Source organism: Aspergillus sydowii, assembly GCF_001890705.1.
Source record: "Aspergillus sydowii CBS 593.65 unplaced genomic scaffold ASPSYscaffold_4, whole genome shotgun sequence".
Taxonomy (NCBI): Eukaryota; Fungi; Ascomycota; class Eurotiomycetes; order Eurotiales; family Aspergillaceae; genus Aspergillus; species Aspergillus sydowii.
Genome location: NW_024467862.1, coordinates 1,886,560 through 1,911,440, shown reverse-complemented (window position 1 = coordinate 1,911,440; position 24,881 = coordinate 1,886,560). Strand labels below are relative to the sequence as shown.

At 51.6% G+C, this 24,881-nt stretch overlaps 7 protein-coding genes across 7 annotated transcripts; 5 read left to right on the top strand and 2 right to left on the bottom strand.

The window, feature by feature from the left end:
• Positions 1-232: 232 nt before the first annotated feature.
• On the top strand, positions 233-4,297 carry ASPSYDRAFT_148478 (putative MFS transporter; the record flags this gene model as incomplete). Its single annotated transcript, XM_040841817.1, has 8 exons — positions 233-497; positions 570-603; positions 665-829; positions 889-1,360; positions 1,422-1,749; positions 1,800-2,065; positions 2,494-2,573; positions 2,650-4,297. 8 exons carry the CDS (start codon positions 233-235, stop codon positions 4,295-4,297), a joined length of 3,258 nt encoding a protein of 1,085 aa, XP_040703827.1.
• A 671-nt stretch (positions 4,298-4,968) lies between these two features.
• On the top strand, positions 4,969-6,014 carry thiA (thiamine thiazole synthase; the record flags this gene model as incomplete). The annotated part of the gene is made up of 2 exons (XM_040841958.1): positions 4,969-5,305; positions 5,356-6,014. 2 exons carry the CDS (start codon positions 4,969-4,971, stop codon positions 6,012-6,014), a joined length of 996 nt encoding a protein of 331 aa, XP_040703826.1.
• A 368-nt stretch (positions 6,015-6,382) lies between these two features.
• Positions 6,383-8,574, top strand: ASPSYDRAFT_68060 (uncharacterized protein). Its single transcript, XM_040850421.1, has 2 exons — positions 6,383-6,842; positions 6,930-8,574. Exons 1-2 carry the CDS (start codon positions 6,655-6,657, stop codon positions 8,428-8,430), a joined length of 1,689 nt encoding a protein of 562 aa, XP_040703825.1. The 5' UTR covers positions 6,383-6,654; the 3' UTR covers positions 8,431-8,574.
• Positions 8,575-12,561: 3,987 nt separating this feature from the next.
• On the top strand, positions 12,562-13,380 carry ASPSYDRAFT_150601 (glycoside hydrolase family 128 protein; the record flags this gene model as incomplete). Its single annotated transcript, XM_040842020.1, has 1 exon — positions 12,562-13,380. One exon carries the CDS (start codon positions 12,562-12,564, stop codon positions 13,378-13,380), a length of 819 nt encoding a protein of 272 aa, XP_040703824.1.
• Positions 13,381-13,854: 474 nt separating this feature from the next.
• On the bottom strand, positions 13,855-16,020 carry ASPSYDRAFT_44421 (WD40 repeat domain-containing protein). Its single transcript, XM_040846848.1, has 3 exons — positions 15,286-16,020; positions 15,077-15,240; positions 13,855-15,024 (listed from the first exon to the last, which is right to left on the bottom strand). Exons 1-3 carry the CDS (start codon positions 15,842-15,844, stop codon positions 14,149-14,151), a joined length of 1,599 nt encoding a protein of 532 aa, XP_040703823.1. The 5' UTR covers positions 15,845-16,020; the 3' UTR covers positions 13,855-14,148.
• A 53-nt stretch (positions 16,021-16,073) lies between these two features.
• Positions 16,074-17,429, top strand: ASPSYDRAFT_149876 (inositol phosphosphingolipid phospholipase; the record flags this gene model as incomplete). The annotated part of the gene is made up of 1 exon (XM_040841954.1): positions 16,074-17,429. One exon carries the CDS (start codon positions 16,074-16,076, stop codon positions 17,427-17,429), a length of 1,356 nt encoding a protein of 451 aa, XP_040703822.1.
• A 159-nt stretch (positions 17,430-17,588) lies between these two features.
• ASPSYDRAFT_918300 (putative ubiquitin-protein ligase E3 component (UBR1)) lies at positions 17,589-24,775 on the bottom strand. The gene is made up of 3 exons (XM_040852556.1): positions 24,669-24,775; positions 18,073-24,563; positions 17,589-18,016 (listed from the first exon to the last, which is right to left on the bottom strand). The coding sequence occupies exons 2-3, from the start codon at positions 24,309-24,311 to the stop codon at positions 17,749-17,751; spliced, it is 6,507 nt and encodes a 2,168-aa protein (XP_040703821.1). The 5' UTR covers positions 24,312-24,563; positions 24,669-24,775; the 3' UTR covers positions 17,589-17,748.
• Positions 24,776-24,881: the final 106 nt, after the last annotated feature.

Genomic DNA, 24,881 nt, shown 5'->3' with positions numbered 1-24,881 from the left:
CCCGCCTTTGCAATAATGGCGTCACCCGTGGGTTGAGCTCGACCCAGCTCGAGCGCTCTGGCCGTCGGTGAATGGCCGATGGGATGTGGTTTTGGTGTGTAGATCACACCCAATCCGCGCCGGGAAGGAAATCCTCCGTTGCTGCGAGTGCACTTATAAGAGTCTCGTTTGCTCCTCGCAGATTTTCCTCCACGTCCTCCAGCTCGTCAATTTCTCATTCACTCAGCCCACCATGCGGTTTTTCGGGAAGAAGCATGCAGCTGACAGCGGCGATGTGACCGAACCCAAAAATGATACGCACAATGACTCTATGCCGAATGATCTCACACCAAACAAACAAATCTCGGACCCGGAGAAAGAACTAACTGGCTACGCGAATGAATCCCACACTGCGCTACCCCAGATGCACTCCCCACGGATTGCTATCGACCCCGAGCTTGAGGCTCGGGTAGTGCGGAAACTGGATTTGCGTGTTCCCACTCTTCTGGGCTTTTTGTGTAAGGCTTCATTATCATGGTGGCTGCGCTGTTAGTTGGTATGATCGGCTCTAACCCATGTGCTTCTTTCAGATCTTCTTGCCCTCCTGGACCGAAGTAACATCGGGTAAGTCATATAGTCACTCCTTCAATTCATTCCCTCCGAATCAGGCGTTGACTTCCTACAGAAATGCGAAAATTGCTGGGATGGAAGAGGACTTGAATATCAATGGAAACATGTATCCATGGCTTCTGACGATATTCTATATAGCTTACGTATTGTTCGAGCCTCTTGCCTTAATGTGGAAACTCATGCCACCACACCGATGGGCTGCCATCACTGCTTTGACTTGGTGAGTCAGAGACCACACGACTTCGAGGTGTCCCTCAAGCTCTTCTAACGGTTAACCAGGGGCATTGCTGCAACATGCCAGGCGGCTGCACAGAACTGGGCTGGATTAATGGCCCTGCGCTTCATCATTGGTGCAGCAGAGGCAGCCTTTGGGCCCGGGTCCCCCTACCTTCTATCCTTCTTTTATGGCCGTCGGGAATTGGGGTTACGTTGTGGCCTTTTTGTAAGCGCGGCACCTTTGAGTAACACGTTTGCGGGAGCCTTGGCCTACGGCATCACATCAGGTCACTCCAAGTTGGCCAATTGGAGGCTATTGTTCTTAGTTGAAGGTGCCCCGTCACTTTTGGCTGCTGGCCTCGCCTATTTTTATCTTCCAGACCACCCGTCTTCTGCGCGGTTTCTAAATGAGGAGGAAAAGGACATTGCGAGGGCTCGAAGCCTCCGTCGCAGTGGTGAGGCTGAGCGCGTGGGTGGAGTTGACTGGAAAGAGCTCGCAAAGACATTGTTAGACGTGAAACCCTGGATTACGGCGGTATGTGATTGTTATAGCCCTTGGCGCAGAGTATGGCTTAACTAACGCCACTTCTCTCCAGCTCATGTACTTCAGCTGCAACGTGAGCTTCTCCTCGCTCCCTGTATTTCTCCCTACAATTCTGGAGGATATGGGGTTCGAGGCAGTCGATGCTCAGGGCCTTACAGCGCCGCCGTTCTTCGTTTCATTCCTCTTAAGTATCCTGACTACATGGCTTTCTGACCGACTTCAACAACGAGGTCTGACAATTATTCTCTTTTCTTTGGTGGCTACTGTGGGATACGCCCTGCTCGCAGGTTGCACATCCGTCGGCGTCCGCTACTTTGGCGTGTTCCTAGCAGCTGCAGGAGTCTTCCCGTGCATCGCAAATATCCTTCCTTGGGTTCTTAGTATGTTGCTCCTACAATCCTCTCCAAAACTTACTAACTCCCAATTTTAGATAACCAAGGCTCTGACAGCCGTCGTGGAATGGGAATCGTCATTCTCAACCTAATCGGGCAGTGTGGACCTTTTCTAGGAACAAATGTGTTTCCCGACACTGACGGCCCACGCTATATTCGTGGCCAGTCCATCTGCGCCGCATTCATGTTTTTCAACGCCATTCTCGCCCTGTCTTTGCGGTCCCTCTTAGTTTGGGAGAACAAACGTTTGGACAGGCAACATGGCCCACAAAACGAATCTACAGCGAAGGATAAGGGACATGCAGTGGGAGAGGAAAATTATGGTGCCAGTTTTAGATATGTTTTGTAGCCGTGCTGGGCCATCAACGAGGTGAAATATAGTTAACTAGTTGATGAGTCTAAATCCATGACTAATGAATCCGTTGTCTTAGCAGTCAACACAGCGATTACATATTTTGTAGATGCACTCTTCTTCATGCTGTCTTATTGTAAAAAATTGGTTCCAAAAATACCAAGACTACATACACGGTGGAGTGTCCCTGATCTGAACCAGACAAACCCCCAAAGTGATTCAGCAATAACGGCACTTCCACTCCCAAAAAGGCCACCCCACCTTTAAGTTTTCCACCGCAAGCCCCGATATCATTCTACCTAGAAAACCAAGACGCTGAAGCATCCATGCCCTAAAAGCAAATATTGAAGACTCTATTTACCAGGTTCTACAAACTTGAGATAATCAAGCGACGCCATTTACCCAGGATGGCCCAATCTGGAGACAATGCCCACCTCTACGGCATTGTGGACATGGGGAGGTATGTCAATAATTCCCAGTCAACACCACACGAGTCGAATCCTTGATTCAACAGAACCAAAACTAACAATTTGCAGCAACGGCATCCGATTTTCCATCACCGACACTTCTCCACCAACTGCCCGAATAATGCCAACAGTCTACCAAGACCGGGCTGGGATCTCTCTATACGACGCGCAGTTCTCCGGCGGCAGCGGTACCAGACTCCCAATCCCAACTGAGATCGTCGAGGAAGTCGTGGAGCGACTCGTTCGATTCCAGGGAGTATGCGAGGACTTCCAGGTCCCACCAGGCAATGTCTATGTGCTTGCCACCGAAGCAACGCGTACAGCGCCGAATTCTGAGGCCTTCAGGGCCCGGATAAAAGAGCAGACTGGTTGGGAGGTGCGCCTTCTATCGAAAGAGGACGAGGGGCGGATTGGCGCGTTGGGGATTGCGAGTAGCTCGCGCGCTGTTGCTGGACTGGCGATGGATTTGGGTGGTGGGAGTACGCAGATTACGTGGGTGATTGCTAAGGATGGAGTTGTGACTACTTGTCCCAAGGGGTCTTTTAGTTTTCCATACGGGGCTGCGGCGTTGAGTGCAAGGCTAGAGCAGGCTAAGGTTGCAGGGAAGAAGGCTGAGAAGGCATTGAGGGAGGAGATGAAGGAGAATTTCCGGAAGGCTTATCAGGAGCTTGAAATCCCGCAGTCTCTGATAGGGAGTAGCAAGGCGGAGGGGAGGGTTGACCTCTATCTTTGTGGCGGGGGGTTTAGAGGTTGGGGGTATGTCTTGATGAAGCAGGCTGAGGTTAGCCCGTACCCGATTCCGATCATCAACGGGTTTCGGGCCAAGAGGGAGGATTTCCACAACACTGCAGCCGTTTTACATGAAGTATCAGATTCAGGGAAGATATTTGGGGTATCAAAACGCCGTGCATCGCAGGTTCCGGCCGTTGCTACGTTGATAGACGTGCTCATGGATGCCCTGCCAGCAATTACACATATCCAGTTCTGTCAGGGAGGTGTCCGTGAAGGCTTTCTGTTTGACAAACTCCCACAGGAAATCCGTGCTCAAGATCCTATCCTAGCTGCGACTATGCAGTATGCACCTTCGTCCGCGGATAACATCAAAAGGCTGCTTCTATCCGCGTTGCCGGAGAACGCATCTTTGATTGAGTCATCCCACCCACCTTCGTCTTTATCCCCACAATTTCTTACTGCCATCTCCAACACCCTCTTTGCTCATTCTCGGGTGCCGAGAGAGTCTCGTACTGCAGCCGCTTTACACAGTACAACCACAGGATTACTGGCGTCCACCAACAGCATATCCCACGCCGAGCGTGCGATGATGGCGCTTATACTCGCCGAACGCTGGGCAGGGGACCTGGCACCAATGGGAGAGGCGTACCAAAAGAACCTGATGCATTGTGTCTCCGCACAAGAAGCATGGTGGTGTCAATATCTCGGCCGGGTCGCGTTTTTAATTGGAGAAGTATATCCAGCGGGCCGCGTGTCGGAGACACACTGGAGGGTACAGCTGGCGACCGAGTGGGATCATGTCATCAAAAAGAAGGAGAAACGCGATTTGCTGCGACTCAAAGTCCAATGGAATCGAGACACAGCTTCGACGTCGGGAATCACAGAGCACTGGTTGCGGGAGCGGGTGGAGAAGGTCGAGAAAGCCGGGAAGAAGAAGAGCTGGGTCCGGGCGTATGGGGTCCGGTTGGACGTGGTCGTTTGTTAGACAACCTAGACTTCTTAGCAGACCATACAAAGTTCTCGGAGAGAGCCACAGTGACTTCATCTGTTGACTCACCGAGAAGCGTTCCGGGCGGTTTCGGAGAGAAGATCAACCAAGCTGTCAGTTGTACTAATGGTAATGTCAGGTGAGAGTCACTATTTAAACTACCCCTCCTACCCCGCCATGTCCTCTTTTTTTTGCTCTCCCTTCTATCATCACAATCCATCAGTGAATCTCATCGATCTATCCATCTCGAACAAGTCCTCCTCTCTCAGATGGGATTGGCCGTTATGGAATAGGCTAACAATTTGAACAGGGAATAACTTCCACCGTACAATGTAAACAACCACACCCGTCGACCCTTCTGGGTCGTCAACGCGGAAGTCATGAAATGCCTTTGGCTGGGCATTAAATCAGACGATCAAGGTATCTCAGGTAAATTCTGGGCGTGGGCCGGTGTTCGTTCCCATCCTAGCATAACCCTTTTTTCTTCTCGGTGATGCTGGTTTCACTCCAGCCGAGGAAGAGGACTTGCAAAGGGATGGGTTCGTTCTGAGATTATACGGTCAAAACTTGATCTGGACAATACCAGCGAAAGGATCATGCCTTCCCTTAAACTTTGCCCCGGTTGATGGAATGGCTAACAATTTATAGTCTCGCACTTGAAAAACAAAATGTCTCCCCCAGCTGCTATCTTCGAGCCTACTGTCGCTCCCACCGGCATCAAGGGCAAGGTTGTGGTCCCTGAGACTACCACCGCCGATGGCGTCTCCAAGACCAAGCTGCTTGACCACTTTGGCGGCAAATGGGACGACTTCAAGTTTGCACCCATCCGCGAAAGCCAGGTCTCCCGCGCCATGACCCGGCGCTACTTCCAAGACCTGGACCGGTATGCCGAGAGCGATGTCGTTATCGTCGGCGCTGGTTCATGCGGTCTCAGTACTGCGTACGTCTTGGCCAAGGCTCGCCCTGATTTGAAGATTGCCATCATTGAGGCATCCGTCTCTCCAGGTTAGTTCGAGCGCCCTGAGCGGTGGTATATCGTACTCATACAACTTCAGGTGGTGGCGCTTGGTTGGGTGGCCAGCTCTTCTCCGCGATGGTCATGCGTCGTCCTGCAGAGCTCTTCCTGAACGAATTGGGTGTGCCCTATGAAGAGGACCCCGAGATGCCCAACTATGTCGTCGTCAAGCACGCATCGCTCTTCACGTCGACATTGCTCTCTAAGGTCCTTCAGTTCCCCAACGTCAAGCTCTTCAACGCCACCTGTGTTGAGGACCTGGTGACCCGCCCCGCCCCCAGCGGAAGTGCACAGGAAGTCCAAATCGCTGGTGTGGTTACCAACTGGACCCTCGTCACCCTCCACCACGACGACCACTCGTGCATGGACCCCAACACCATCAACGCCCCTGTTATCATCAGTACCACTGGCCACGACGGTCCCTTCGGTGCCTTCTCGGCCAAGCGACTCGTCTCCATGTCTACCATCGACAAGCTCGGTGGTATGCGTGGTCTGGACATGAACACCGCCGAGGACGCGATCGTCAAGAACACCCGTGAGGTGGCCAAGGGTCTCATCATTGGCGGAATGGAGCTGTCTGAAATTGACGGCTTCAACCGCATGGGCCCTACTTTCGGTGCCATGGTTCTCAGTGGTGTCAAGGCTGCTGAGGAAGCACTTCGGGTCTTTGATGAGCGTAAGGCCCAGTGTGCTGAGTAGACTATTATTTAGTCTTCTCAACGACAGTCCCAGTCGCTCTTTCACTGCCGGGACTGAGGATCAGTTATGCAACTTGTATTTTTTCGCAACTCAAATTGAATATGAAATGATTTCTTTCGCTATTACTTGTTTGTAGGCTTTAAATGCGTCGTAAAAATATCTTAAATTCCTGTATGGAGAATTAAAGATGGAGTTCGAACTAAATAAATATATATGTGGACCCAAGAGTATTTAATCATTTTCCTGCCCCTGTAGTATCAGCATCATGGTACTCCGAATTTATTATACATATTCCGCAATAAACTCGGGTTTCCTAAAAATCTATCTCGGAGTTGGTTTAAAGACTTGAAATAAGTGCTGGGTAGACCGGCGGGAATGACCGCTGACGTCGCCGCCGCTTTTACCGTACCGTACCTATCGGTAGTCCTCCGCAATTTTGCTCGATCGCGCGACAGCTTCAATCTTGAAACCAAACACCGGCCCTTCCATCCCACCACAAAACCACATCAAACCCCTATTTCTCAGGATGGATAATTGAAACATTGATGCAGAGATTTTTTTTTTAAACTATACCCCGATACAACCCCTAAACTTTATAAGCTCGCCCCCGCAAAATCCTATTCCTAGGTGCCTCACCACCATGAACAACGAACAGTTCCGCCGTCTCCTCTTCGACAACGATCAAGCCTCAAAACCCAAGGGCGCCAGCCAGACGGGCCACTCTCCAACAGGCGATAATGCCTCACCGAAGCGCGGTAGTAGCGGTGGGCAAACACGAGCCCCAGCGACGCTAGGTTCAAGGATGCGGTCGAGTATTCCCATGACTCCGTATGTTTCCTCTCCTATTTTCTTTGACCATGGTCGATCGAATTATAATTTAACGAAAAGCTAACGAATCGTTGTTCTGTTATACAGCCGCAACCTAACGGCCCCCAACTTCGCACACCAACTAGCTGAGTATCGTCGCGACGGACAGAACCCGCACCCATCGAAGAAATTCAAATCGTCTGCTGCGCCAAAAGGGACAAAATTACCTGCAGGTTATGAGGATCGGGCTGCAGCGCGATTACGGGAGAGCGAGGAGGAAGAACGCAAGAGCGCGAACGAGCAAAAGTTGAAGGAGTTGGAGGAAAAGTTCAAGAAGGGTCTTATCGATGAAGGGACGTTTACGAGACTACGCAAGGAGTTGGGTGTCGGAGGGGATTTGGGGAGTACACATATGGTGAAAGGGCTAGATTGGGACCTGTTGAAGAAGGTTAGGGCTGGAGAGGATATCGAAAAGGTGGAAAAGGACGAGTCTGAAGCGCAAGGGGATGGGAAGTCGGCTGATGAGGGTGAAGGCGAGGGCGAGGGTGAGGAGGTAGACGTGGACGAGGAGTTTGACAAGGTTTTTGAAGACAATGCGGACGGGGCACTTCCTTCTGCACCGAAGGAGAAGGAGAAGAAGAAAGGGAGTATGGCTGCGCCGCCAGTTCCGAGCCAGAAAAAGACACGAGATGATATATTAAGAGAGTTAAAGGCGAGTCGGGCGGCCGCTGCTTCTGCGGAGGAGACGCCCCAAGAGCCGGCCCTGGGTGCCCGGTTCAAGAAGATCGGGGACTCCAAAGTCGAGAAGAAACGGTTTATTGAGCAGGATGAAAACGGGCGTCGCAGAGAAGTTCTCCTTATTACAGATGCAGAAGGCAAGACGAAGAGAAAAACAAGATGGCTGGACAAGCCTGGGATGACGGCACCTCCCACAGTTGGCGTTGCTGTCCCTGATAAGGAGGCAAAGCCACTCGGGATGGAAGTTCCAGCTGAAATTGCCGCTAGGAACAAGGCCGCCCAGAAGGAGGAAGAGGATGAAGAAGACGACGACATTTTCGCGGGAGTGGGAGCTGACTACAATCCTCTGGGTGACGCAGAGTCCGACGAGGATTCATCCGACTCAGAAGAAGATGGCGAAGTGGCAACGAAGGTACCACAGGAACCCAAGAAGGAGGCAACGAGCGAACCTCCAGCTGCCAAACCACGGAACTACTTCGCCACAACCACCACTGAGCAAGAGGAGAGTGTGGAGAGTGACCGTGCAAACCCGCTAACTAGAGATCCTTCTCTCCTTGCTGCCCTGAAAAGAGCCGCTTTTCTACGACAGGCGGGAGCTGCAGAGGATAACCCCGAGGAAGAGGGCGTCGACAAAGAAACGCTCCTCCGACGCAGGAAGTTTATTGAGGAGGCGCAACGCCGAGAAGCACTCGATGCAATGGACATGGACATGGGATTCGGCGGCAGTCGTAATGATGATGACGAAGACGAGGAAGCCTTGCTCGTGGAACCGCGTGGTGGGACGAAGAGGAAGCGCGGGCCCAAGAAGAAGAAGGGGGACAAGGACAGCGCGTCTGATGTGCTGAGCGTGATGGAGGGGCGGAAGAAATGATGATCGATGTATTCTACCTACTGATACCATTTCAAACCCAAGCGGATGTCACATAGACAAGCCACAGAGTTGTCACTGGCACCAGTTATGGCCAATTGTGATTGCGGCTTCATCTTGCTGCTAATGTAGGTTGTTATACAATCTATACTCAACTGGGAAGCAATTTGTAGTCGAACACCAAGTACAGTCAGTACTCGTAACTAAATCATAGACTAGGTCTAGTGTTCGTTTCTACCTCAAAGTACGCTGCGACCGAGCTTCAGATCTTGAGGGCCTTGACCTGTGGCTACTGTCATATAAGCAAAGCGTTCTCTACCTTCGGTTCCTCTACCCAGACGTTCACAATTTCAAAGACCCAGGTTGCCGAAGGTATGTGAGGCTGCCATCGTTGGAATATAGTACGCAATTGCAGATTATATAGTTGATTCATATCAATATTCATCCCTAGAAATAAGCAACGCCCCGTCCAGCCCTAATTCATTCTTCGAGGTAAATGTCCTTTACTACACACCACTTGCTTCATTGGCAATCCGGCCAAATCGCCTATAAAAAGCCCCTGGATCTCCGCTGGAGTTTCATATTTCCTTCTTCTCTTAACTCTCTTTACTCCGGGATTTGTTATTCCCTGATATTGCTCTCGGATCTTCCACCAAGGAAAGGTCTTTCGACAACTTGGTGGCAGAGTACACTACAGAGGCCGACAAGAACATGATCGGCTGTGCAGCACAATCATATCAACGGCTCAAGTCACGGATAGTGGAGAGTGATGATGACTTTCCCCTGGTCAATGGGTGGTTCTCCTCTGACTTCTACCTATTATATCGCCTTCTGGAAGACGCTTGTAAGTGGGACGACTGAATTCTTTGTCTTTTACTGGCAGACTATATGGATGGATACTGCACAGCCGATACTGGTACTTTCATGGACATGCCCATGGTAGTAGAAGTGGTGACTATAGTCATCCTCAACAAAACGCTCTTGGAGAGGATCGAGACCAGTAAGAATAAGACTGTCCGCGTCATTTCCGTCTCCCGGGAGCCCTACTTGATCCGCTCTATCAATAAATTAGGCCTCATCGGTCCTTTGTGGAGGCTTCAGTTTATCATTTAATGACCAGTGCCGGGCTACTCCCGGTTGCAGCACCATGGATCCCAGTAACATTGATCCTTCGATTGTGGCTGGGAACTCATTGTTTGACACGATCCTCCTTTTGATCGCATGTATTACCGTTCCTAGCGTCTTTGCCATATCCTTCGCGAAAAGCGTACAGGTGAGACAACCCCGCAGGTACGCGGCCTATCTCAAGGTAAATTTAACCTGGATGCGCAAGACCACTTTGGTCAACCGTGCTCGGTGGAGGACTCCCTAGGGGCCTACGGCGTGGTCTACAGTGACAGCGCCCTTTGGATTCCTGAGGGGATTGGGCAGAAGCGCAGCATCGCTCTTACAGGCAGAGAAATGAAACCCGCTCCCTGTAGACATTAACGGACTTGGTCTCACCCGAGAACAAACCATCTTTTCGGCAGATCACGGAAGCAGGCATCATCTTTTAGACGGCTCATGACAAGCATGGTAATAAGACGGTGTACTCAAATGCCACGGAATCCTACATTCGAATATAGCCAAACTACGAGCATGGCTATCCGGGAGTGACATATGCAAGGACTTGGGGTACAACTGGCGTGAGCTTGTTGTCATCGAATTTCACCCGCTGTTTTATCTTTACCTTGCCCGTCTTCCCCCTTAGAAATGCCATGGTTCGACGAGGCCACTCCCAGTTTGGTCAGACACTGAGCAGGGGCATCACAGTTTGACCTAACTTAGTTTGTATAGCTTAGTTTACCGGAGAAGGCATTCTCCGCTTGCCCATCTCAAATGGCAGCTCTGAGTACTTGCCACTTCCATATTATTATCTGTAGAGTCTCCACCAAGATCCGGCTGCAGCAAGAGAAGGTAACTCGGGTAAAAACGGTGTGCTCTTCAGGCGTGAGCTTACATCAGGGCTTTCTATCCGCCCAACCACGTCGAGACGATACTTTGAACCGAATCAAAAAGATTCGCCGTAGTATTTCGATGATGGAACGCCACTGTAAAAGAATGCCGATGGCCAATGGAGGTGTCGATGATGACCCAGAAGGATTCACAGGCCTGATAGAGACGGCGACCAGACTGGGTAACCACCTCATCCATTGCTCCTTCTTCAACTGTGCGTTGACTGGGTAGCACCTTCCCAGCAGGGTGAATGACGACATGCACAGGCTGTTGCTGTAGGGAAAGAGCGCCGGGCTGGCAGTTTCCTCGCCTCCTCATCATCAACCCCCCTCTCCGCGGCCGCTATCATCATGCTCTATCGCAGTTTAGTAGCTAATGTCACCACCTTACAATCTTTTTACAGTCCTTCAAGCACTGTGTGCCTCTTTGATGTTGAACGCACAGCATAATTTCATAAGGGCCACCTGTTCGTCCACGCCAAACCTTACTTTTGGGCAGCCAGCATCGACCAAACTCTATGCCGAGAGTTCAACAGCTCATGGACCATGGACTGCCTAACCTAGGAGACAGCGACGTGGACCGGCTCCGACCCTGGTTAGGGAGGCGGCCTCGTGCCAGCAATCTCCATCAGTTGGTGAGCCACATTCTCGGAGGTTGAAGTGACCAGTGGCCCCAGTCACAAGAGTGCCAGTGGGGTACCTGCATGGCAATCGACTAGTCGAGCCATGGCCAGAACTCCACGACGACCAACAGACCGGATCCTGGCTGGCACCTGCAGAGTTTGACTGACCGTCGACCAGCGGATAGGCAGGAATCACTCAGCGGGCCGGGGGATGAACCCGGACTCTGCTCCAGTCAAGTCGTGAGTATAGCCGTCCCACTACTGGACACCCTGGGAGTTCACGGTGGAGTGGAACCCAAACAGTGTGTTCCTAGGTAGACGGGCAGCCAGTTCTTTACATTGGTGTGTGGTGTGTCCGGCGCGTAGAGACCTCCCAAGAACTGGTCGGAAGACCCAAGAACTGCTCAAGTCAGTACAGAAACCGCGCATTGATCGCAGTGATGGACAAGGAAGGAAGTGCTGACCACGTCATGCTGCAGGAACAAGCAAGAAGATGCGCTGATGGCTGATTTTAGTGCGTTTCAGATGGCGATGAATGGGCCGCCTGTGGTCTCGACCAGTCGTAGCAGCACAACAAAAACAGGCGCTGGCCACAATCTGCTGTGGCTGAGGATATGAATAGAATTGACGGGTATTATTGAATAAAGACAATAAGCGAAGAATCGACGGCAATTGGGATATTGACAGACGGGCCACATGTGGAAAAGCCCAGCGTTGTGTGCAGGGAAGGAGGTGGATCGGCAGAGTTCTGGCCATCAGACAGTGGGACCGGCACAACAATTGTAAGATCGCTTTCTAACAGTGCAAACGCTTGGCCTCTTAGCGTCCTTTGCACTGAACGGTCGCTGGCATTGTATTCGTGACAGAGCAGACAGTCTGTTTCAGAATTAAATGTAGAACAATGAACATGAACTGTTGTTGACAACGGCTGCCTCCGACGTCAATGGGGATAATGAACACCCCTCGCTTGCCTCCTTCGTTGTCCCCATTATTATGTGACACCGCTGTTCCTGTGGACAAGGAATCGATTCATCGAATAATCGGCCTCGTCAGCATCGCATCTTCAGTCTCCACTCGCTGACGCCCACGGCTCTGGTCCATCGCCGTACCCAGGCGCCTGCTGCCCTGTGGCACCGACCAGAAAAAAGAAAGTCAAGAGCAAATAATATCATGTGCCTGAGTGAAAAGAGGCAACGCACTTCTATGATTGACCAGACTGCGTTTCACTCCCCCTTGGTGGTGGGGAGTGGGCCCGTTCTGTACTACACTTTTATATCTCCTCCAACCCCCCGGCGATCCTGTCTCCTTCTCTCCTTCAAGCATCGTCAATCCATCTTCAGTCTCTCTCTTCTTCTCGCCTTTTGGCCGCGATCTTCATCCTGTGCCGTGCACGGATAGTCATTCCTTTCTCCTTTTTCTGAAAGGCATTATCACGTTCCTTTTCTCGTCTTCGAGACTCAAGAGAACCGGTTTCTCCCCAATCTTTTTCTACCAAAAACAACCAAAGAACATTCAAGATGGTCTCCTTCAAGTACCTTGCTACCGCTCTCATGGCCACTGCTGCCATTGCCGCCCCCCACGGCCACCTTCACTCTCACTCCCGCGTCACCAAGCGCCAGTCCTCCTCTAAGCGCGGTGCTGCCTACAACGACGCCTCCACCGTCCAGTCCCTTGCCGGCAGCGGCTCTGTCTCCTGGGCCTACGACTGGAACATGTACGCCATGGGTGATCTTCCCTCCAATGTTGAGTTCGTCCCCATGCTTTGGGGTACCAAGATGTTCACTGGTTGGTTTGCTGCCATCCAAACCCTCCTCAACAGCGGCAGCAGCCACATCCTCGGTTTCAACGAGCCCGACATGGACTCCCAAGCCGCCATGTCCTCCTCCGATGCCGCCAGCTACTACCGCGAGTACATCTCCCCGCTCAGCGGCCAGGCCAAGCTCGTCTCGCCCGCTGTTACCAATGGCGTCGGTGATGACATGGGTCTCGACTGGATGCGCAACTTCCTCAACTTATGCACGGACTGCAACATCAATGCCCTGGCGGTGCACTGGTACGGCGAGTCTGCCGATGATTTCAAGAGCTTCGTCCAACAGGCCACCGACCTTGCCAATGAGTTTAACCTGGCCGAGACCTGGGTTACCGAGTTTGCTCTCAACTCCGATATGTCTGGCTCTGGTGGTAGTGACCAGTCGACAGAGTTCTTGAGCGATGTCATCCCCTGGTTGGACCAGCAGGATAGCGTTGCTCGCTACGCCTACTATATGTGTGCCGATGGTTATTTGCTCAGTGGAAGTGACCTGAGCATCAGCGGCAAGGCTTACACTTCTTCGTGATCGACTCACTTCACTTCGTTTCACTTTCTGTCTTTCAATTCTCTTCTCTTCACCTTACTTCAATTCTTCACTTCTCTTTTACCATTATACCACAAACTTTTTACCATTTCTTTTCCTTTTTTTTTTAACCCACCTTTCGAGTTACCCTGGGTCCGTTACCGGTGTTAGGTAGCAAAAAGCAAAAAGCCAACAACAAGAAAGCAATTGAATCGAAAAAAAAAAAAATACAAAAAGTGGATCAAACTCCATTCATTCCATTCCATTCCATTCCAATTCTAATTATCTAGACCGGCCTAGTTGTCTGCGACGCGAAAAATAAGACGCTAAACAATAGCGCACCGCAGTTGAGTGTAGAGCTAGAACAGGTCGTTAGATTATACGGAGGGTCAAATGTAGCAAATGTACCTGAAAACCGGCCGTCGAACCACGGGCCAGCATATTAACAATAACTACTTAGGGCAAGTTGTCCTGTCAATCGTTCAATCGGCGAAGACAGCGAAGTAATAATCGTCCTGTCCATGGTTCATATTGTAATGATATATGGGGATTGGCTGGAGGGGGACAATGGGAACCGTGGTTCGACGTGCGCTCGTGACTTGTTTCTATGGATAGGTACAACTGCTAGTGCGTTGTAGCGTCTGGGCAATGGAGATTAACGGGCATCAGAAGACTTGGGCGACCTTCGTTAAATCATGTCTGATTATTTCTATTTAATAATGCGCTGAGCGTGGATAAGACAGACGGAGAAAGGAAGAGAGGGATTAGGGTCTAGGTGGGATCTTTCGCTTCGGGATTCAACTCGGCGGCCTCGCCCATCTCGGTATCCTTATCCTGACCATCATCCCCCTGGCGATCTTGATCTTGGTCTTGGTTGCGGTCTGGGCCTTCACGCGCCTCAAACTCGGGTGCAGGTCCAGGTCCAGGTCCATGTTCAGGGCCAGGCACGCCTGTCTCCTCCGGCTCGGTTCCAGTTACCTCCTCCCAAACCCGAACTGTCATATCCAACCCGCAGCTCACGAGATACCTTCCCTGACTCGTTGAGCAGGTATCCACACCAAGAACAACACCCGAGTGACCCTCAATCCGCTGGAGGACCTTCTTACTCACAACATCCCAGCAGAGCACAGCTCCGTCCTCGCTACCACTAACTGCGAAAGCATACCCCGGCGTTCGCGGCGTCACTTGTCCGTAAACCCCGAAGCCACCGGAAAGACTGTACTTTCGGTTCTCGTGGCCCTGGTACGTTTTTAGACAGCGGCCCTCGACGTAGTCCCATAGTCTCACGCAGTCGTCCAGCGTCCACGCGAGCACGTATTTTCCATTCGGCGAGAATTTCACTGCCGATACGGGCGGGTTGTCTTCGTGTACCAGGGTTCGAAGGCATTGTCCTGTTGCTGTGTCCCAGATACGGACTAGGCCGTCCGTTGCGCATGATGCGAGGAGAGTGCCGTCCCAGACGACATCGATGCCGCTGACGGGGTCGGAGTGGGCGGGGAGCGATTTCATGACGCGCGCGGACCGCACGTCCCAAAGGAAAACGGCTTCGTCGTAAGAACCGCTGACGAGCATGTTGCCTTTGGGTGAAAAGGCGATGGAGTAAACGTAGTTGTGGTGGCCGATGAAGGGTGTTGGATGTGCTTTGCCCTAGAACGACATTAGTTCGCTTTTCAAAGACAGAGACGGACGAAATGCACACCGTTAGGACGTTCCACAGCCGTATTGTCTTATCGTCTGACCCCGAGGCAATGGTCGCGCCATCTGGACTCCACGATATCGTTGATATACCCGCGAGATGCCCTTCAAAAGTATGTATCAACTTCCCCGTATTCGCACCCCAGACCTTTACTGCGCCGTCCGCTCCTACGCCAAGTTAGCCAAGCACAACCCCATCGAAGATATACGAACCTCCACTCGCAATCATGGATGCATCTGGCGAGTATTTCACCGCCGATACTCCCCGTAAATGCCCCCTAAGCAGAAATCTCTGTCGGTAGTTCACCGAGTCTGGTTTGGGTGGTGGTGGCGGCGGTACAGGTGTCGGCGAGCGATCTGAATACCCTCCTCCTATCTCGCCGTCATTCTCCCCCGAAGCCTCCATATCGTCAACATCACCATTCATTTCTGTGTCGTTATCGTCATTATTTAGATTGTCGTTCGCATCGTCGTCATTCTCTCCGTCCGCTTGGTTCTCATCATCGGAGCGTGCCCAGGGTGAATCGCGCCCGCGATTGCGAGAACGCCAGTATTCATCCGCGTCCATAGCCAATTCATCAGGACTTTCAGAGCTGCTGAAACTGCGGGACCGAGGGTATGGCCGTTTTGGCGGATATGCTGTGAGGCTCACGCGACGGCGCTCCTGGTCATGATCGGAGCCAGCGGCCAGTTCGTCGGAGGAAGTTTCAATAGGCGAGGAGATGGGAGGCGGCGAGGGGGTCAAACGGCGGCGTTTGGAGGCGTGGGCCATTTCGACTATCGCATTTCAGACTATGCCCTCTAACTCGAATGCGATCAGGCTTTGTTGTTTGTTTGCTTGCAATGCGAGTTCATGAACCTGGAGGGAAAGATTCCGCGATGGAGACCCACAATGGAAGGCGGTGAACAGAAGTCAATTATCTCATACATCATGAGAGCTTCATGGACCAGACTATGCATCTCCACCTCGTCCTCTGTTCCAAGATCATGTACATTTCGGAATGGCAAGCCCAGAGTCAATTCGCATCCTGACCCTCAACTGCTGGGGTCTCAAGTACCTCGCTAAATACCGCAATGAGCGTCTCTCCGAGATAGGTCGGCAGCTCGCCGTCTCGGACCCGCCGCCCGACATTGTCGGCCTCCAAGAATGCTGGACGCAGCAAGACTACGAATCGATCCGCTCTCAAATCTCGCACGTACTCCCGTATGGTAAATTCTACTTTGGTGGAATCTGGGGCGCCGGCCTCGCGATCTTCTCAAAATGGCCCATCGAACAATCCTCCATGTGCGAGTACCCGCTCAACGGCCGCCCAACAGCCTTCTTCCGCGGCGACTGGTTTGTCGGAAAGGGTGTGGCCTGCGCCCGTATACGGTTTGGACAGGGGAGTCTTGATGTTGCTGAAGTGTTCTGCACGCATCTACATGCACCCTACGAGCAGGAACCCCACGACAGCTACCTTGCGCATCGTACAGCACAGGCGTGGGAAATAGCCAAGCTGATGCGCGGCGCTGCGGAGCGGGGCCATCTGGTCATCGGATTAGGAGATTTCAATATGCTACCGTCGTCCTTTGCGCATAGACTTATCCGAGCGCATAGTCCAGTTGTTGATGCATGGCAGGTGATATACCCCGACTCTTCAGTAGGAGCGGCGAAGGACGCAGTCGAAAAGGCCCGCGGAAAGCCTGTCCCGTCGGCAGAGTTCAACCTGCATCACAATGGGGCGACCTGTGACGGGCCATATAATACCTGGCGTTGGTCAAAGAAGGACCAGAAGCGCCTTGACAAAGGCCATGATGCCCCGGTTAACAAAGATGGCGAGGACATCTATGGAAAGCGGCTTGATTATATATTTATTGGCGACGAGGTGGGATGGTCTGTTAAGGATGTCAGTATTGGAATGACAGAGCGACACCCTACACTCCGATGCTCGCTTAGTGACCACTTCGCTGTCGAAGCTGTCGTTATCCGTGACTCTACGTCCATTGTTAAGGAACGAGGCAGCGATCTTGAAAAGTCAAACCGTCTCACTCTTCCCGCGGAGACTTACACGCATATTCTCGACATGGTTCACGCCTATATGCGTCGAGAGCGCACCCAGCGACGCTGGCGCGTAATCCATTTCATTGCCTCGGTGCTGGTCACTATAGGTTGTCTCGTTGGCGTCTGGTGGAACGGCGATCGCCCATACATACCGTTTATTCTCATGCTTGTGAGCACGCTTAGTTTCGGCGCAGGTTTGTTGGATGGATTAATTGGAGGACTGTTTGTCTCGAGTGAGTTGAGGGCTCTCAAGGAGTTTGAGTGGGAGATTCGCAACACGAAACGTTTAATTGAGCAGAAGGAATCCCAGTCCTAACGGCTGAGCAGTTACCTAAAAGTGTACAATACTTGCTTATTATCTATATTCAGATTGAGTAAATACGCGATAATTCCATATATATTACCAACGATGTCTCTACTAGGTATAGCCATAAACCACTGAAATCGTGAAATCAACTTTTGCACGCAAGCGGACCACTATATTATTCAGGAAAGAAAAAAGAAAGACTCAAAAAGAAAAGAATAGATACAGCGAACAGAAACAGCAAATAGAAATCGTCATAGTCTATTTTCAATAAACCCATTTCTCGTTCATGCCCATATTACTTCATTATGGTCGCTCCCGGTGAATTAGATCAGATGGTTTCCCACCCCCCGTTATTAACATCAGATTCTAGTCGACGACTAATAGTCGCGGGAACGTTGTGCGCTAACCAGACGTCACGAATAAGTCTGTCGTATCTTTTCTGATTCAGCATGAGCGGCCTGCTCCGTCGGAGGCCCGGGTCGACTTCGCCGTGGCGGTCGAGGTATGGGGCAAAGTGCCACGAGCCGCTGTGGTTATGCAGATAGAGGACGGTGCATTTGCGGATGTTGATGAACAGACCGATGTTCTTGCCGCATCTGTGAGGAGTGGTTAGCTGGATGAAAAAGTAAGTAAAGTCGGGAGTGTTGCGTACTTTAGAACATGCTGGTTACATCCGCCCAAACCGGTGCTATCCATGCAGCAAACAGCCTGCGAGCAGAATATGTCTCCGCAGAATAAGCAAATGCTTGGATCGGTGAGTTCCTTTTTCGAGTTTGGACAGCGACGCCGGTTGGCTAGCTCGATCAGACTGTCGAAATATTTCGGTAGCCCAACCAATTCGAAAATTGCTGGGTGCGAAAGGCTAGGCCACAGCTTGTGGTCTCCGATGCGAACGCCGGCACGAGAGGCATTCCAGTGGAAAATCCAGCCCGAAACCATAGCATCGAATGGATTGCCACTCGCACGAGCGGGCTTTATCGACGCAAATATATCATCAAGAGAAGGCATGCGTAGGGTTTTTGTTAGTCGCTCTAGTTCCGAGGCGTCCATATCACCGTAGCCGGTATTGGGGAACTCAACCCCATGTTGCACATGGAGCAAAATGGCCACCTTTCGCAAGAAAGTAAGAGCATAGCTCGAGATCAGGCGTCGCAGGGCTATTATCACTCCAGGAGTGGCAGAGCCCTCACCCTCTTTGACATAGCCAAGCTCAGCAGGGAACGAAGAGCCCTTTGCTCGTCCCACGGAGTTAAGCTTGAGCTCTGCAACAACTGTGTTGAAAAACTGTCGAGTGACCTCGAACCGTTCGTCTGAAAGCTCCATTTCCAAGAGGTAGTGTGCGTCACCATTCTGGGCCAATTCTTCTTTCAGTCCCATTGGCCAGAGTATGTACGTCGCGGCAACCTTTACGATCTCAGCCACATAACACATTTGCACTAAGTGGCGGACATCAAAGTCAAGGACTGGCAGGAGGGCAACCGAGCATTCGGCTAGAAACACGAATGTGTCCTTCGCAAATAGCGGTTCGATTTGGTGAACATCGTTTAGAAGGGATGCACCTTCAAAGAACGGGTGACCAACAAACAGCTGACACAGCTTTCGGCGGTGCATCTCACGGAATTCATCCAATGACCGACTGGTATGGCCTGTTTTGCTGTACAAACCACCGACTGATGCATAGGTTAATGCCGTCTCTGCCAGGACGCGGAGGTGAGTCAGGGTCAATTGGGGGATCTTGTCTAGAAGCGTCGAGCCCGGCTCAGACTCCACGCCACGCTGTGCTATCTCAACCGCAGCGATACTGAATCCGAAGGTCTGGAACAAAGAATCTGTATGGATGATATCATCGCTGCTGGCAGTATCAGGCGGGTGGCTGAAGGTTGAATGTATTTGATTCAGACGGAGGGTTTGCTTCAATCGTGAGTAAATCTGAAGAAGCTCAGACATGGGGCTGTCACTCGACGAAGTCGGGACCTGCTGCGGGGAGCTGAGAGAAGCAGGCTCTTCGGTTGGTGGAAACAAGCCGGGCATAGGTAACCTGGCTTGTGGGATGAAAAGAGCGGTCGATGGAAGCGAGGAAGACAGTAGCTGGTCCACTCTACCAGCAAGCGGAGGTACGAGGGTCTTGGAAAGGTAGTCAAGGAAAAGCCCTTGGTATGCCTGCTGCTGCAGTTCACCATTCTCGGCAAGAAGCGCGTAGTTCAGTTTATGCCTATTTGAAAGAACAGACTTGACTTCATGGTCCACGAACTCATTAAACGGCAGTTTTGTCTCCAAGGGACCTGGATACAGCTCTTCCTTGCCCTTCCAGGTGATAGGGAGAAAAGCGTTGCCTAGGGCCTTGCAGAGAGGGCAAACAAACTCCTTGTGAGTCAGGCGCTCTGGGTGGTTTCGAGCGATTTGCTGTGTATGGCGCCGCTGGGTTGCTGTGAAATAGACCTCGAAACATGTATAGTGCATAATATGCCCACAGCCCGTTGTAACAGGACCGCGCACGGTGTTCTTCGGGTTGAAACCTTTGCTCAGGCCAATTTTCTCGCCGGTAACTTCTTCTCCCGAAGAGTCTAGTCGCCTTACTGTGATATGATTTTCACCAGCAACGCCAAATGGGCGAATATCTTCAGCCGATCTGTCAAGACTTGACGGTGTCTTCAGCACTTCTCTAATCAAGTCCGCATCTTGAATATCGGTTTGCCTCATAATGTTGCTATCTTGAATAAGCGCAAACGTGCCGTATAGTCTCGAATCATTGGTCTCTTCCTGGCAAAGGATGCAAGTGCCGCTAGGGTACTTCCAAAGCTTGGCCTCCGGAGCGGCCTCAGGCTCTGACTCCATTTCACTCAGGTCGGCATCACCCCAATCAATTTTGCCTTCATGGTTACTGAGGAAATTCTGCTGTTGCTGCTGGAATTGAGCCATCACCTTGGCCTGGCGTTCCAGGGCTTGCTTCTTCTTTAACTCCTTTTCACCCTCCGCGTCAATGGCGGGTGAATTTGTGTCGATTCGGTCGAATGGGAACGCCAATGATGCAGTGGCATGATTGTAGGTACGGGGTCTCTTCTGCCAGAGGCGCTTCAGGATGTGTCGAATCTTCGGGCCACATGAGGAAAACTCGTTCATGCCGGAGATTTTCTCCAGAAGACCAACGATGGTCAGGTTACCCATTTGTGTAGCCCTGGCCTTGGTTAATGCGTGAGAAACGAATGATTCCACGGACCCTTCATCGACCTTCTCTTCATCGGTATGGTCCTCGAGGATAGCGGAAAGAACCAAATGGAGAACAACCTGGAGGAAAGTTTCAACACGCGTGGGAGGAATTGCGGGCGTGCGATCCTTGGACAACATCACATAATCCAGACACTGGTGCACAATTTGAGCAAATAGAGGCGTCCGAGTAAAGTGAGCCAGGTCGGAGAAGGCACCGGAGGTCAGAGGCCGCAGCTTAGGTTCAAAGACAATGTCAGATGCGGGCTTTCCTGTTTGCTTGGCCTGCCATTCCCTGTAAATGCTCTCGGCCTCATCTCTCTGGTTCTTGGTATAGTGCGCGCTGTATGGGTCTATTAGACTGATAAATTCTGGTTTGAGCTCGAATGTACCAGAGTCGTTCAAACCCTCAGGAGGCCGGAATCGCGCAATCTCCTCTAGAACGTCCTGGAAATCATCCGAGTCTCGCACCTGGTCGCTCAGACGGGTCGACAAGTCAGAGAACGAGAGCGGCTTAAAGCACAGAACATGGGCGATTTCGCGGCTCATATTCTGGTGGACTGCAGCATCACTGTCCCCGTCGGTGGTGAGTGAGTGTCGATCGGTCAAAAGAACAATCAACAAAAGAACGAACTCCTCGACAACGTCAATAATTTTTGCATCTTCGTAACCAGTACGCGGGATATAGTTCCTAGTCATCCAATCCACGACTCCGAATCTATCTGCGATGGAAGCAAGAACTCTGCTCGGATTGCACGTCACCAATGATGCCTGAAGCAAGAAAATGTCGCGATAATAGCCAAGCTCACGACAAGAGACCCCACGGTACTGTGACATTTGGTGACGCAAACTGAGGCCATTGCGCACCCACATGCCCGCTTTCATCTGCGCCAGCCAGGCACATACCCTGAGGGGATAGTCAAACATTGCGAGCAGTAAGTCTTCCGGTCCAAGTTCATTGTCAAGAATATATCTATCGTTGGCGACTTCGGCGGCGCTGAAGAGAACTTCGCGCAACAGCTCACGGCTCATGCCGCGGGCGCAATCCAGCAACCATGAGACAGTATAATGGAGTGCATGGTGGAAACTCATTGCACCCTTCTCCACAACGAAGTCAACCACACGGTGGCGAGAGAACTTATCCGGCTGATCAACCTCAAAGTCAAACGGCTGAAGAGTCTTGAAGCGAATATACTCCTTGATTTCAGCTTGTTCAAACCGCTTGCGTTCGCATCCAACAGAGTGAACTATAGTAGAGATGGTAGCCACCGTAATCGCCCGCAACAAATTATGACCCTGGTCAATTTCGGGCTTTCTGAACGCTTCGCGGAAGGCGATACACAACCGGTTGATTTCGCGCATCAGAATCGATGCGCTGATCCACGCATCATTCTCGTACTCCACGTGCTCTCCGACGGCACGGATGTTCGGGCAGATCCCCTGTGAGAGTTTGATCAAATCGAGGAATTGCAAAAGGTACTGCTCCTCAGTTCGCACCCGACTCTGCACGTATTCAGACTGTAATAGATAACGTAGATCACAGAAGAAATGGTAGAGTCGTCGGTTGTTCACAGATCCTGCATCAAACGACAAGGTTGCATTGGGGTTGACTTCGTACGGCTCGCCCACTTGCCTAGTGGTCAGGAAAGTATATAAGATAGCCATGACCTTGGTCAAGAAGTTGCCACGCAGGACAATCTCTTCTGTAATCGATGGGGTGGTAAGAAGCTGCAAGGTCAGGTTGATGATCGAATGGTCCGGTTCTCGATCGGCGATCAGATACAGCTGAGCAAGCGCACTATAGAGAGAAGACAAGCGCAGACCCATCACTCGCTTGAACTGTGGCACGTTCACCACAGTGCTGAGATAGAGGTCGCGAAGGTCAGTACGGGCCTTTTTCCATAATCTCAGATCGAACAAGATCATCCAATCAAGTCGTGTGCGCTGCCACAGGTCCTCATAAAGAGGCACGTTTCCACCCGTTACAGGAGCGGACGGACGAACTTGCCAGTGGCTTGGTGTTTTTGCAGAGGGAGGACGTCGTACATGAGAAGGGGTCCTAGGAATCGGCGTATGATACGAGCTTCCCTGAGCGTTAGTATCCTCCTGCGTAGATTGAGGTTCGCTACGCGGCGGTCCGCCGAATTGAGGAGCTTGTGGCGGATGATTGTCTGGCACGGCTGGCTCTTGCTGTTGCTCCTCTTCCTGCTGTTCCTGCTCCTGTTGTTGTTCAGCCCGCCGCTGGGCGAATGGCGACGCGAATCCAAGAATAGCTTGAGCCATTTGTAAAGCGTCATCTGTGCCGCCCATTACCATATCGGCATCATCACCAACGATGTCCTCGCGCAGCCGAGTGATCTCAAGTTCCATTTCATCATCGCCGTCATCAGCGTCTTCCTGTGGCCCGACAAGAGACTCAACAAATTCCTCGTCTTCGTCGCCGTCGCCATCACCATCCTCATTGGCTTCATCGTCTCCATTCTCGATATTGTCCTCATCATCCTCATCCGGGGGAATTACCTCGCCTTGTGGTGTCACGCGTACCATCACAGTGCGAATTCTCTCTACCTCCATTTTGGCATGGTCGTCAATTCCTTGTCGGCCAATGGCAGCGTTGAAGGCGCCGCTGCCGCGCTGCCATGAACCCAAAAGCTCCTCACAAACTGTCTGGCGCAATATGTTGCTGTCATCCAAAATACTACATCCAGCAATATCTGCCAACCACTCGACAATAGTTCCGCACATCTGTTCACGAAACGTATCACGCGCGGAGCGAATTGTGGTTGTGACCTTGATCTGCTCGATGATCTTCGCAACCGCCAGCAACCGTTTTAGGTCCTTTCCGTACTTCACGACGCTTCGTCCCATATCATTTGTCTCCTGGGCTTTCTCCCTTCCGTACATCGCTCTCTCCCGACAGGCTCGACTAACTTGTTCGGAAACGTCTCGCATCGTGTGTTTCTCATCGTTCCAAAGGGCGAGGGCAAACTCCGGCTCTTCTTCTACTTCATCCCCTTCACCATACCATCCAGCATGAAGGCGAGATGCCTCCTCATCCTGTCTAATACCTTCCTCCGTCTTGGGCAGGCGCAACTGTTCCGGAGAGCATGAAATGACATCAGAAAAGTAGTCAAGCGCACGCGAAACAGTCATCTTAATATTTTTCACCCAGTCTTCGGGAAGCTGAGTTCCTGCATGCCCCTTGCCCTTATCCTCTCCTGTATCCGTATGGATCGCACAAAACATAGGTGTTCGCCAAGCCTCCTCATCGCCACAATCGCAACAGCCACAATTTCCCGGCGACAAGTACACTTGATATTGGTGCGTGCTGTGGTCGGATGCCTCAAAACATCGGCTGCAAAGACAACAAGTCTCGTCTACCCCGCAAGTGGTACATCGGTATGTTGCCTCTCCAGTACGAAAGATATGTCCACAGCGTTTCCCCCGCGCAGCTTCTGTGTATTCCGCGCCTTCCACGGCACCTTGGGCCTCGGCCAGCTTCCATGAGCCATTTGGGAGGCCGTTCGGAAATATCTGTTCCAGTCGTTCTTCGTTATGTCCGGTTATGGAGCGGAAGAGGAGCTCTAGCAGGGCTTTCTCCGCGGCGGGGCCATAGCGGTAGTTGTGTTCGGCCGGAAGCCGTAAAAGCCCTTGACCAAGGATTTTTTCACATTCCGTAAGCATCATTTATCGCCCTAGTCCTGAGACCACGACGGTTATATGTTCAATAGAAGGAGGGGACGGGTTGTGGGTAGGACGCGCCAGGAAACTGATGTGGCGGTCGAGCAGAGTGTATATCCCGCCGCTTGGAGAGGGGTTTGATTTAACGAAATCAATCGAGGTAGGGTGTTCAACGGCCGATATGTAAGGCGATAGCGCTTTTTTTTATAGAGAAAAGACTGAGCAGTCGCGGGAGTTATGGAAGGGAGGAGGAAAGTTCTGAAGATTGACCGTTTGATGCTTAGTTATCGTTCAGTGAATCGATGTCACAGTGGGGAAGGGAAGAGCTGAGGAAAACCAGCACACTAGCAAGAATGTGCGTACTAGGGTATGGAAGGGTCCAATGCAGAAATTTATGTCCACCTGTAAGGGACCCCAGGCTTAATTGGTAATGAAAAGAAAGAAGAAAAAAAATTCAAGCATTGAGTTCTAGTATCAGGAGCTCTTCTGCGCTTCTGGCGCGGGATGACATACCGTTCCTTTGCTAGAGCGGCCGGGCTTGGCGTTTATCACACCACAGCAGAAGTTCCCTAAGGA

Coding starts and splice junctions, on each gene's coding strand:
- ASPSYDRAFT_918300 (XM_040852556.1), bottom strand. CDS start 24,311: ATGATGCTTACGGAATGTGAAAAAATCCTTGGTCAAGGGCTTTTACGG. Junction 18,017..18,072: donor TGTAACCAGCATGTTCTAAA/GTACGCAACACT, acceptor CACTCCTCACAG/ATGCGGCAAGAACATCGGTC.
- ASPSYDRAFT_68060 (XM_040850421.1), top strand. CDS start 6,655: ATGAACAACGAACAGTTCCGCCGTCTCCTCTTCGACAACGATCAAGCC. Junction 6,843..6,929: donor TCGAGTATTCCCATGACTCC/GTATGTTTCCTC, acceptor TCTGTTATACAG/CCGCAACCTAACGGCCCCCA.
- ASPSYDRAFT_44421 (XM_040846848.1), bottom strand. CDS start 15,844: ATGGCCCACGCCTCCAAACGCCGCCGTTTGACCCCCTCGCCGCCTCCC. Junction 15,241..15,285: donor ATCCATGATTGCGAGTGGAG/GTTCGTATATCT, acceptor AACTTGGCGTAG/GAGCGGACGGCGCAGTAAAG. Junction 15,025..15,076: donor GGCTGTGGAACGTCCTAACG/GTGTGCATTTCG, acceptor ATGTCGTTCTAG/GGCAAAGCACATCCAACACC.